Raw genomic sequence first — 13,001 nt, 5'->3', positions numbered from 1 at the left:
GCATAAAGGAAGGCAGTGTGGTTATGGAGAGCTGCTTAGAGCAGGGGATTTCATGACATGGGGAAAGTCTCCTAACAATCTACAAAGTAAAATAAATGTGCTGGAGGATTATGTACACCATGATTTTATTCTGAAAACCAGAAATGGGTAAGGTAGAAGAATAAACATCACAGTGTCACCAGTGCCTCAGGGTAGGGTGTGTTGGGGAGGACGTATTTACCAGTGAGTGACTCTGGGGTTTTTTTCTTCAAAATTTACAAATTTTCTACAATACTAGGTTTTAGACTTCCTTAAAATGTTATAAGAAAGAAAACAATCATAGGATTTTGGAGCAGGAAGACCCTGTGTGATGTGTCTGCTCCCCGCACCCCTGCTGTCTCTACCTGTACTGAGCTGTTGCCCTGTAATCAAGACAGAGGATATCTTTACTGACTCTGCTTTGAACAACCTTCTAAGCATAAGGACACGTGACCCAACACTGTCCTCTCATCCCTCCCCTTCCCTCAGTTACACTGTGGGACTCTGCTCAAGAAAGTGGAATATTCTCTCCAGTCCTGTACTCTAACCAGCTAGCTTTCATTTTGGTAAATAATTCACTCTTTTGTGGTTGTACCTTTTTTCTGAAGGGACAGTTTTTCCAAACACTTGTTAATCCTAAACACACTCTTGGGAAATAGGTAAAAATTACTAGAAAGTAGGGAGGAGAGAGAGAAAGCCAAAGGCAATAAAAGAGGACAACCACAGATTTGTCTCTGTTTCCTATTGGCTGAATTCTACACAGTGCTGTTCAAAATGAGAATCTATGTTAGGTGATATTGAAAAGAGAAATGACTGAGACATGTGGCCTGTAGACCTCATGTGTGAGGTTTATGGTGCTACGCAGGATCATAGCTTGTGTGCCCAGACTTCTGGTTTCAGTTCCCAGCTTCACTCTTTACCAGGTGTGAGATATTAGGCAAGTCATTTAATTTTCTGGCTTTTGTATCTGTTACCCAGAGGACAGGGAATTGTCATAAAAAAACACAGCATAGCGTGCTGCTGTAAGGACTGAAAGAGATTACACATACGAGGTGCTGAAAACGCTTTCTAAGGATGGTCAGTGCTACCAAACTGTCGGCTGTCACCGGAAGCTCTAAAATAGAGTGCAATTTTAAAGTGACAAAGTAGACTTGTATCTTCATGATTCAGCATCACACTTTACAGATTTTAGTGAAAAAGGAAAACTCCTCCTGTCTCTAGTCTTGGGTTGGTAGTAGATGTGCTTATTGCTCGTTCACAAACAGAGCGGAACTGCGCAGGGTCTGACGGAACCCGAGCTGCCCAAGGGTACTACCACGAGCAAGTGCTCCTCGGCTTTTGCTCTAATTTAGTGGGAGGGGCAGTTCAGTTACTGTGTAACCGCATTTAGTGCACGTGCGAAACAACGACACCGTCACAAATTAAACCTTCACTGACTGACCTCTAGTGTTTACCCCTCAACTAACCATGGGAAAACTGACATTAGCTTATTGGATTAAATGAAAACACCCTTTCCCTACTGGCCTCTTCAGCCAACAATACCAGTGAGACACAAAATATAAAATATGCACACTGGTTATGCCATGCTCTGCGGCTCACTGGACAAAATAAAGTTGAAAACTCATAACCAAAGCCTCACACATTCAATGAAGACTTGATGCTGTTGTAGACCAGCCTTCTAGCTCATGGCTGAGACTTAATAACAGGATGAAGTTATTAAAGTCACAGGAAGAAGAATGATCTATTCTCGAAGAGCTGAATCACTCTCTTTACAAGGAAATGAATGGGCAAACTGTCTCTCACTGCAGTTGACATTCACTCTTCCTGGTAGATCTCTGTAAGTGCAAATGGGACTATAGGGTCACATTTAATAGTAGCCGAATATGAACTAAGGTGTAACCACCGGTTACTGTGTTTGGGTTTGAGTGCTCTGTCTCCCAGCACTGTTCCATGTGCAGGTCACCACTTGGGCCTTTATGCTCCATTCCATGCGAGGTCCATGAAGACAGATGCCGTGTTTGTCTCACATAAACACCTGTGCACATGTTGTTGGCATTTTGCTATTGTTTTTTTTACAACTCTCTTTAAAATAAAAAATTAAAAAAAAAATTTGTTTTGCAAAATGAATATAAAATAAAATCTTTTTAATAACTAAATGAATAGTGAATAAAATAACATGTACTAGATTCCTGTCGCTTTGACCTTCTTGTTAGCTTATTAAGTGCCACTTGTTATACTCTGGTCCCATGACAGGAGTAACTGTAATCTAATTATCTTTTCATACGTGGTTATCGTTAAATGTGAAAACAGGGCTCAGCTCAACACCCCTGTGCTATGGTGGGTTCAGGAAGCTTTAGAGGACACTGCCAACGAGCCTCAGGATGCCCTTATTTCTGCCCAGGCTCCCAACCTCTTCACATATTTAGCCACATTTGCATGTGGTGTGTCTCCCCATCAACACAGTGCCGAGGTCAGGCCAGAGCCCAGCATTGAGGCTGAGCTGATCTCAGAGCACAGGGGAGAGGACAGCGGGGGTGCAGCACGCTTCAGTCACTTGGTGGGTAGCCGGCGGTGCAGACCAGGCAGGATGCAGACTCTTGGCCCACAGAAGCAGCCGGGCAGGAGGGCTGCAGCCAAGTCCCCTGCCTTGAGGCCTGGTGGAGGGCGCTTCCAGCTGCTCATGAGAAGACACACACACACACACACACACACACACACACACACACACACACACGCACACACACGCACACACACACACAGTCTTTCACATGTTGTAAATGCGAAGTGAAACATCAACTGTGTGCTTGGAATGGTTTTGTGTACTCTTACAATGCACATGTACATTAACGCAAAACATCCTTTGTAATGTACTTCCTGATGGTGTACTTTTAAATATTTTAATATGTTTCTTTTATAAATAATAATATTCAGAATTAATATATTACAAAGCATAGTTTTGTTGAAATTTCTAGATTTTGGGGAATAGTACCAGTGCTTTTGGCAAAGTAGAAATATATAAACCATTTACAGACTGTTAGTCTTAAAAATAATACACTAATGTCATTAATTCAATAAAAGTGAGCATAAATATTTACTCTCATATCAAAGAGGTTGACCAAGTGCAATTCTAAAGTTTTATACTTACATTGGCATCTTTCCCAGCTAATTTACATAATTCCACTCGTTCTTTTGCAGCAGGCCAGTGGATCTGTAAAGCATTTAGAAGTGTGTTAGAACATAAATATGAATACCGCAACACCCTGACACTCCACAGCTCTGACCAGAAAAGGGGCTGGATCCATTGCACTGAAGAATGCATATGAATCTCATCTAGGGTCATGTGAGAATCCTCAAATTTACCTATTTCCTAAAGCCAACCTGAAAAGTTTCTGAAGGAAGATAGCTTAGGAGCAGCATCATTTTCATTCATAAAGTCTCATTTCTCCGTGACGGAAGAACACATTCAGAGGGCCCTACATTCCTCTGGTGCTGTCAACAGAAGTACAGAGTGCGTTTGTCTCGGGACAGGCTATATGGACGCTGTTGTGTGTGCTCCTACAGAATGGGGCCCACAGGCCCCACGATGAGGCCTAGAAACACTGCACACACACGAGTTGTCACTCTCTGCCAGGACCCACCTAAACTTGCTGAGAGTATTTCACAAGCCTGGAGGCAGGCACGCCTATCACCACATTAAATAGTTTAGAAACATTATCTTCTTTAAATTCCACAATGACCTGTGAGATAACCCTATTCTCCTCGTTTTCAGGTCAGAAAACTGAGTTCCACGTGAAATGGCAGGTCAGCTGCCCTAAAGCAACTCATGTAACAGCTGCAACCTGACCAGATTCTGCCTTCTATGTGGGCCACAAGCCACTGTACAGTAAATGTTACAGGGACAAATGGTTAAGGTCAAACACCGCGACCACCTTGGTTGGTAGTTTTTAATTATGCTTCACAATGTTGAATTTATCAGAAAGGTTTGGTTGTTGTTTTCATTTGTTTTTACAGTTTCGGAATTCTGGCAGGAAGCTTTTGCAAAGAAAGGTTCAATCAGTCCTTAGTCCATTAGCTCAGAGCAAGGAAGGCTCTGTAAGCCGTCGGCAGTAAGAGTCAGGCACAGCCAGCTCTGGTTGGCTTACAACACGTCCTCCACAGTCCGGGCAGACCTTTATTACAAGTGTCACCAACGTGAGCAGAAAACGTTTTAATGGGTGAAGAAAAAGCTACCCTGGGGCGACACACTGTGAGACTTGTTAAAATGAACACAGGGTTTAGAAGGCGCAGTTAACATGATATTATCTTTATGGTGAAATCCTGGGCTTTTATGTCTTTGCATGAAGAATAGAGGTTACAGTGCAACACACCCCTCTCACAGACAAACGCAATGAAGGGTGGAGTATCAGGGCTGAGCTGATCTCAGAGCACAGGGCAGAGGACAGCGGTTTTTTATGGAAGCAAGCTTGTTGATTTGGAGAAAACAGCAGCGTCCAGATACCACCCAAGCTGCAACAGGCAGGGCACACGGTGATGAGTGAGTTCACCACCCTGCCTTGAGGTTACTCATCTGTCCAGAAGTGTAGCTGCACCTTTGTGTAACTGTAAATAGGAGCCAGTTGCCAAATATCAAGGAATCACAGCACTGAAGGGTCATCTTAGTATTCCATTATTAGGTGAAGCAAAACAGCACAGAACTCTCCAAATTACAAATACCGCGAACCCTTAGAATGAAGTGAAAACACCTAAAACAGGGTAGGCATGTTTCAGAGCTACATGCAGATCAGTTCAGGAAAAAGTCATTCAAGGTGGGAAAGGGGTAAGTTGATGAACAGAAATGGTATTTGCCACTTATTTTATTCTGAACAGTGTGCTTTTTTGTTTCATTTTATTTTTTTTTGATTTTGGGCTTTTGACACAATCTTCCCCCTCCTGATGCCCGAGAGAGAACAGGCCAGGGTCTCATGCCTGCATTATTTTCAGGTGATTAATACACAATTTAAAACAAGTAAGTAATGCAAGTTAGTAAACAGATGCATAAAAATGAGTCATGACCTGATCAATAGACCAGAGCCAGTTAAGAACCCAGAGTCTTGAAAATCCAAAGGAAGGTATGCATCCGGCAGGAAATGTGAAAAATTTTTTTAAAAAATCTAATTTTTATTTTTGTTTATTTGTTCTTAACAGAGGGTAGAAAAGTCCTGGACTAGGCACTCTGCTTTACTTTAAAGGTAAAACCTTGAATTTATGGAGTTTGTTTGTAATAATTAGTAGAAAAATACTGGGTGGGGTATTCTTTTTTCTTTCCTTTGAAAATAACATCTTGAAGTTATGGAGTTCTTGCTTACACAGACTAAAGATATCAACTCACTTTTTTCTCACGTTTTGGTTTATTGCTATTTTAAATTATAGTGAAATACATGCAAAATAAAATTTAGCATTTTAACCGGGTTAAGTGTGCAATTCAGTAAAGTTAATTATATTTACACTGCGTAATGAGTTTTCAAAAGTTTTTATCTTGTAAAGTGACAATGCTGTTTACACTTGGTTCTTGAAGGTGGCAGTGGTTTTGCACAGGGCAACTTCCCATCACCGGACAGAAGACTAACAAATCCGTACTCATCACCTGGCGGTTGGTTTAACCCTTGACTTACTCTACTCCATCTCCCAGCGGAGACTAGTATTTCTCTGGGTCATTTCCATATGTCAAATTCTGTTGTCCCCGTTTTTGACAATCAGCTATAATACTGTACCCCATTTCAGAAATAAATTTAGGGCAAATATTTATAGCTTTGTTCAGAACTACATTTTTTACTGGTATTGATCCTATAGGAAAAATCAAAGGAAAACACTGAACTCACTCCAGTTACATAAATGAGCATGAAAGAGTGCAAAGGCCATCACAAGATCCGGGTATGTACTTCAGACCAGTATATTGGGTGATCGAGTGAAATTATGAGTTATGTGATGTTCCCCAAATTGGGTTTCTTACTATTCATGGTGGCTCGAAACTGAAGGCATTGTCTAAGAATGACAAAATGTGAAAGTAACCTGGCCCTCTGTGAAATCTCGGAGACATTTTCTATGTCAGCACGGAGCAGACAGCACTGAGGCTGGGACCCAGGTGCCCTCCTCTAAGTCCAGACCACAGCTCTGTCTCCACAGGACACCACAGGGAAATACAGCCTCACCAAGGAACACGCAGTGGGTGAGATCCGCGTCAGCACCTGCTGTGTCCTTGTTTATAGACTTAGTTCAGATTCAAAGTTTCAACTCTAATTCTGTACTATGGATTTGACACTAAAATACCAATTGCACATTTCCTCCCTCTTTGCAAAGGAATGCAAGTTTTAAATGATGTTTTGACTATTTATTGTACATTTTCATTCATTAACTACAAGTCATATAAATACACATTGGGTTGTATCATCCTACTTAGTGAAACAAACTATCGACTTCAGAGAACTGACTTTTTTTAAGAAAATGTCTCAGTATGTAATTTAGGCCGGCCTTGAACTCACTATGTAGCGCAGGATGGCCATGAACTTGTAGCGACCCTTCTGCCTCAGCCTCCCAAGTGCTGGAATTACAGAGGTGCACCACCACACCCAACTTGAGAATTAATTTTTCAATTCACAGGTAAATGTTGTGCAGAGGTACAAAAGTACCGTTAAGTTGTTGGACTCCAGAGCTCACTTTTAAATAGAACTTCTGATCTGTTTATGTAGCAGATTTCTCCAAAATGTTTGCTCTCTGTCACCCTTCGTCTTTGATTGCATAAAGTCTAGAAGCTGGTAAAACTAGAAGCTGCATGGACGGTGTGCATCCTGGCACGGGGATTCTCACATAAGATCACAAATTTCTTTTTCTTAAAATACTATTGAAGCCTTCAAAGCAAAGATTCACTGATACTATACATTGGGTTATTTAAACCAACACTGTAAGAACTTAGGAATTATGAACAGAACTATGTTCAGTAACAACAGCCTACAAAGCATTTGACTGTCTTCCAGACTCTAAACTCTTACTTGGAAGGAAAAAATAAGACCATTGTACTTATGCCAATATTTAAGATGTAATTTTAATTGTAATTTATGGTGGAATTTTCTTTTATTTGCTGCCTGGTCATTAGAATCAAAGGTTTATTTTTTTGAAAAAAGATATTGCTTTGATTCTTCATTAGTAAAAATTTAATTTTCCTTAATTCAGTATAAATATGAAACAATGTAAGATAAAAAGTGCTGACATATAGACTTACTTGGACTCTAATTACATGTGTGTTTACAAAGACTTGGCTAGAATATGTTCAGGCAACAGTTCTGTGCTCCAGTACTCCTTTGAAATGACATATAACATGCTACACACACACACACACACACACACACACACACACACACCATATTATTGCAAGACCTAGACAACTAACAATAGATTAATGGACATAGAAAATGGTGCAGTTACAGAGCGGAGTATTATTCAGCCGTTATGAATAAACTTGAGTGATTTGTAAGAAAATGGTTGGAACTTGAGGCCATGATGCTGGGTAAGTGGGACACGAAGGTTAATTATAGCATGGTTCCTCTTACAGGAGAAACCCAAACTATAAGGAGATGAGAGTCCAAAGAGCAGACATGGAGGAAACAGGCCGTGGTCTTCTCAGAGACGGGGAAGGGCACCGGAGAAGGGGAGAGAGATTGGGAGGAAAGAGCATCAGGATTATCAGAAGGCCGTACACACGCACGTCTATGTAAACTCCCCAGCGCATCTCGTTATTAGCTACCGCACACCCGCACACGGGTGAAGTGCAGCGTAGCGCCCACCGCCGCCCTCTCCGGGGGCTGTGGCAGGCGGCGTGCAGGGCGGTGAGAGGGAGGGAGCAGAGCCCAGGCTCCCCGCAGGCAGCGCGGGCTGTGCGAGGTCCCACTCCCGCAGGCCGCAGGCTGCTTCGGGGGCACCGCCACTGCACTTGTCCCTGCGCTCCGCGAGGCCTGAGTCGCAGAAGTCACTGCACAAGGAGGAAGACAGCGCTGCTCTTCCACCCAGCCACCCTCAAGGCGAGCCGGTGAGCAGGGACCAGCGCTGCGCTCTGCGCCCTGCACGCCTCCGGCCGCTCCCACCCCAGGGCTCCCCACGGGGCACCGCGCGGGGTAAAACCCTGCTCGGCCCGTTTCGAAAACTCCATGGCTCCCATGTAGTTACGCAGGGATGTTTTCCTTTCGCTTCACAGAGTCCTAGCGGAAGCAGAGAAGCCACTGCACAACTTCCCTGTTAGGAAAACTTCTGCTGGGAATTACTCCTGAAACGTTCCTGTAGAATGCTGCTTCTTAACCAACCTTGCCTGCTGTACCAGGCACAGAGCTGACAGCTGCCACTCCTGGGCAGAGGCCCGCGGGGCCCAGGCCTCTCCTGCCCAGGCTGCAGATGTGAGGGTGCGCACTGCTCCCCGGGCAAGCGCGGGACGAAGTCCTCCCCCTCAGTTATCAGAACCGGCCCAAACGAACGGAGCCACCACCAAGCAGTTAGGGCTTGCAAACTGGTTTTATTTGAGTGGTAGTTCTACATTCATGTAGCCTTTAAAATATTTCACAATTGATCATTTCCAAAAATGTGTTTTCATGCTACACTTGAAGGCCTAAATATCAGTATCCCTAAGCGAGTGTTTCTTTGAGTCATACAATATACACGTCCAGCACAAAAAGCTTGTCACAATAAATGAAAACTCCCTTCAGTACCTCTTTGTACCTATTCGTACGTCATTGAGCTATACTTTCAACACATTTGAGAGATTTAATTATAATTTTGCTGCATAAATTTTTTTTTTTCCTTTTTGAGACAGGGTTTCACTATGCAGCTCAGGCTGGCCTTGAACTCACTTTGTAGTGCAGGCTGGCCCCAAACTCACAGTGATCCTCCTGCCTCAGCCTCCCAAGTGCTGGGATTATAGGAGTGTGCCACCACGCCCAGCTTGCTGCATGAATTTAAAAATACAAGTGGTGATCTAGTTATTTTACACTGATTTTATTTGCCTCTCTTTATCAAAAGCCAAAACAATACTTTGGCTATTTCTTTAAAAGAACTCGACTTCAAGAAAAAATATAGGAAAAACTTACAAATAAAATTTTGTAATGTCCCTAAGAATTATTTTTCTATTCTTACTTTATATAAATCTTAATACTTTTCATCCACAATTTCTACAGTTCATTAACAGTTATTCAGTGAGGTGAAAATGTCACGCAATTTATTTTTAGTTATTTAATACCAGGGAGTTACAGAAACTTTCATACAATGATAAGGCCTAAGGACTTCCAAAGGAAATGCTAATTCTGTCTCCTTTCATCATCAGAGGGACAAAGAGTTCACTGACTGAGTTTTCTGCACAAGGTCAGCCCACGCCCTCTGGCCTAGTTCAGAGGTGACAGGGCCGTGCTGGACGGGAGGAAGCTGCAGCTGGTTCATAAAAACTGATTAAAGAAGATGGGCTCCAGAGAGGACGTCTCTGTCCCAGGACGGGATGCTGGCGCTGGAGGCTGTGAAGAGGTGGAAAGTGCAGCTGTAACCCCAGGGTGGGGGCCATAGGGGCATAGGGGAGACACCCAGGGAGAGGGGGAGGGGAAGGGGGAGGGGAGAGGGGAGGGGGAGAGGAGGAGATGGGGAGAGGTGGCTCAGGACAGCTCTGGGAAGGAGGCCAAAGCTAGAGCTTTCCCCTTCTTGTCTGAGATGTACACGAAGTTTTCCACTGAAGTGTCCTTCAGTGCAGACGATGGAGCTCGGGGCAGTCTAACCCTCTCCTGCTGCTCGAGGGCTGCCCTGGGAAGGCCTGGGTGTCCTCGGAAACCTGGGTGGGCCCACAAAGCCTGGGCGAGCTTGCTGCTCCGCTGTGCCTCGGGGCTCAGCCAGGAGCCCCTGCACCTGAGCCGTCTCCTGCCACCCGTGGGGTCCTGCGCTCCCTCTGTGCTCCTCATGTCCGACTGGCCTTTCCTTTTTGGTAAGGAATTCAGTGTGGGATTTTGTTCTAGGTGTAGCTGACCAGGAAGTACGTCACTGGCTTGTGACTTAGCAGGGAGTCTTGGTAGCTAGGATTTCAAACCCAGTGGGAGTCCGCCCTGTTAACACCCACTGGACTCACAGCGCTTGGACCGCGTGGACAGGGGTTCTGTGTCTTCTCCGGGCTGTGGAATCAGATGTGCTCAGCTCGGATCCTCACCGAGCAACGAAGCAGGGTGCCCTACACCAGAGGCTGATACCGGAGTGGTTTCAAATATTTATATTTTCTTATTTTTAAGTACTAAGTAAGAGGTTGTAAATTTAATTTTATCAGTAACTTGATTTTATGTGAGAGAGTTTTCACTGTCATTCTTTTCTCCCTGAGTAACAGGCTCACAGGGTGCAGCTTTAGAGACAAAGCTGCAGAGGAAGCTCATAGCACGAAGCAGAAGGGTGCTTTGAGTCTGAATTTCAGCTTCATCTCAGCAAGTGAGAGAGTGCAGAACCCTCATGTTTGAAAACCCTCTTAGTTTAGACATCCTTAAGGAAGGGGACTAGCAAGGCCTTTCCATGTTGGCAGAGAGGGCAAATGTGACTGTATAAGTTACAGTCTCACTTAACTTAGTTATTTTTACAATATGAGTCCTCAGAAGTAAGGGAATAGTTTGATGAATTTCAAGTAATCTGAGCAATTTAATGATTATGTACTTCATTTTCAGACTAAATAATGACTGAAAATTACATTATCATTGCTATGTGGCAGAAAAGACAGGCAAACATATGAGTCTATAAAAAGCCAATTTTTAGAGCGTTGAAGTTCTAGCTTAAAGTTTTTATCTTTAAGTCTTTCCAATGATTCTTTTTATGTAATTCTGATTTTTTTTTTATTTAGTAACTAAAAGAACAGAATTCTCAAATAACTGTAAGAACTTGAGTTTATTTTAGCAAGGTGAAATAAAACTCAGATTACGCCATAAAAATATGGAGCTCTTTTAGAAAGGCTATTACATTTGTATGCTGTTTAGACACAGTGTTTCCTTGTGTTTATTTTCTTTGTTTGCAGTGCTGGTGATCCAAACCCGGGCCTTGCACATGCTGGGAAAGTAGGCTAACCACAGCTAGACCCACTGACCTTGTTTCCTCATTTTTAAATCCACAGGAAAATTTCCTTTTTATCCAGAGCACATTTAGTATGTTTTATATTAAACAATATTTTTAAAAAGCATTTTTGCATGAAAAATAAATGTAAAATTGCTTTAAACAGGCGTTATACTGATTTTGCCTTTAACATTGTATGTAGAGGGTTAGCTAATATTTTGGAGAGCTCTAGATAAAGTCTTTGCTTTTGATTGCTAACACAGCAACTCTTTGAACAATTAACATACAACATCTAACAGTCACATATATCATTCTAAGAGGAAGTAGTTTTCATTAGTTGGATAAAAATAAAGACAATTAAGTATTCCTGGAAATATAAGCTAGCTATTTGAAAAATAATTTTGAGGTGTGTTTAAAACTCAGTCAAGGTACTATCTACACTCCTTTTCATCAAGATTCTCAGTTACAGTTTATCTCTGCTGGGATCCATCAGAAATACTACTGAAAATCATGAGAAATGGGACACAAAACAGATCATTCTTGGTTGATGTTATCTAAATCCAAACAGTAAATAATACGAACAAGAACATTAGCATTTGCTGACCCCATGATCTTAATGTGACTCCTTGAGAAATGCTGCATCAGGAGCTAAGTCAACGTCTTTTAGAGATCTAATGACATTGAAAATGAGGTGTGAGCACATGACACAACATTTTCACAGTAGGTAGCCAAGAATCATTAAGATGATTTCCCCTGTGTCCAAAGTATAAAATGTTTGGAAACTGGAGATTACAGAGTTCTTCACTTCTTCTCAAGGAACCTATTTTTCTGAGATACTTGCACCATCCTAAGCCTCCCAGAGTGACGACCAGCAGCCAGGAGCCAGCGAAACACCGGAGCCTGTGCTGCAGAGCAGGTTTCTGTGGGGTTTGCGGCTGGACCCTACACCCGACGGCGGCAGCAGAGAGGACAGGCCTGACGGCTGCACTGGTCTGCACTGTCCTGTCCAGCGCGGGCCCAGGAAGAAGCACACGGGGCTGCCCAAGGAACAGATGTGAGCCCCAAGCTCTAAAGTGGGTTGTCACGCGGTCACTGTAAGTCCTGCTCTGGGGCTGAGTGACAAGAAGCAGATGCTAACCCCTGGGGGCACTGCCATCGGTCTCAAGATAAAGATTCAGAGCGCCTCAGAGAAGAAATTCAGCCACCCTGACCCACAGCACTGTGAGGGAAAGACCCACAAGAGGCGGAATTACAAAGGCACCCACTGAGAAACCCCAGCTTGAAATGTATGACGGGGCCAGAAGGTTGGCACTCCAGGGGCCCATGACAACGCCAGTGAAGAAGACACTCCTCTGACACAGCTTGTCATCTGCTTTTCCTCCATATTTGATCCCACGGGGAACCACTGCCCTGTCCCCAAGGCACAGCAGAGGGAGCAAGTGACCTGGACATGGTGCATTTCCAGGTAATACTTGTCTGTGCTGCCTAAATGTCACCAGAAAACCATGGACCTGCAGAAGCCACCCCCCAAGGCCAGGAAGGACCTGCCCCAGAGCAAAGCTGGAGAAGATGAAATCGTCTGATGGCACACGAGGAGCTGATGGGTCAGTTACTGTTGAACTCGAAGATAACAATGGTCTCACGAGTTTATTTCTTATTAGTCCACTTGGCTGCCCCATCACCTACTTAAAAAAAAAAAAAAGAAAGAAAGGAAGAAAAAGAAATCGAGACACAATTGCTTGGATAATCTGAGTTTAAGCAGCAATTTTCAGCTTAATAAATCATTCCCTTTGTGACATTGCTGGCATCCTGGGTTACAGACTTGCTCCATCTAGGCAGATTTGAACTGCTCCCAAAGTAAGTAACATTTCAGATGGAAAGATCCCAAATAGTTCATTAAGGCT

General features: G+C 43.3%; 1 protein-coding gene across 1 annotated transcript in view; it reads right to left on the bottom strand.

Annotated features, from left to right (window-relative positions):
* Sema3d (sema domain, immunoglobulin domain (Ig), short basic domain, secreted, (semaphorin) 3D) overlaps window positions 1–13,001 on the bottom strand; it is a gene marked incomplete in the record, with an annotated part of 153,608 nt that overhangs the window by 68,722 nt on the left and 71,885 nt on the right. Inside the window, 1 exon segment of the mRNA XM_005377189.2 lies at window positions 3,164–3,226. Coding sequence (XP_005377246.2) covers window positions 3,164–3,226 — 63 coding nt within the window.

The sequence above is a fragment of the Chinchilla lanigera genome, unplaced genomic scaffold, assembly GCF_000276665.1.
Source record: "Chinchilla lanigera isolate Chin_1 unplaced genomic scaffold, ChiLan1.0 scaffold00009, whole genome shotgun sequence".
In the NCBI taxonomy this organism is placed as follows: domain Eukaryota; kingdom Metazoa; phylum Chordata; class Mammalia; order Rodentia; family Chinchillidae; genus Chinchilla; species Chinchilla lanigera.
Note: the sequence above shows the minus strand (reverse complement) of the source record. Positions and strands in the feature narration are given on the sequence as shown.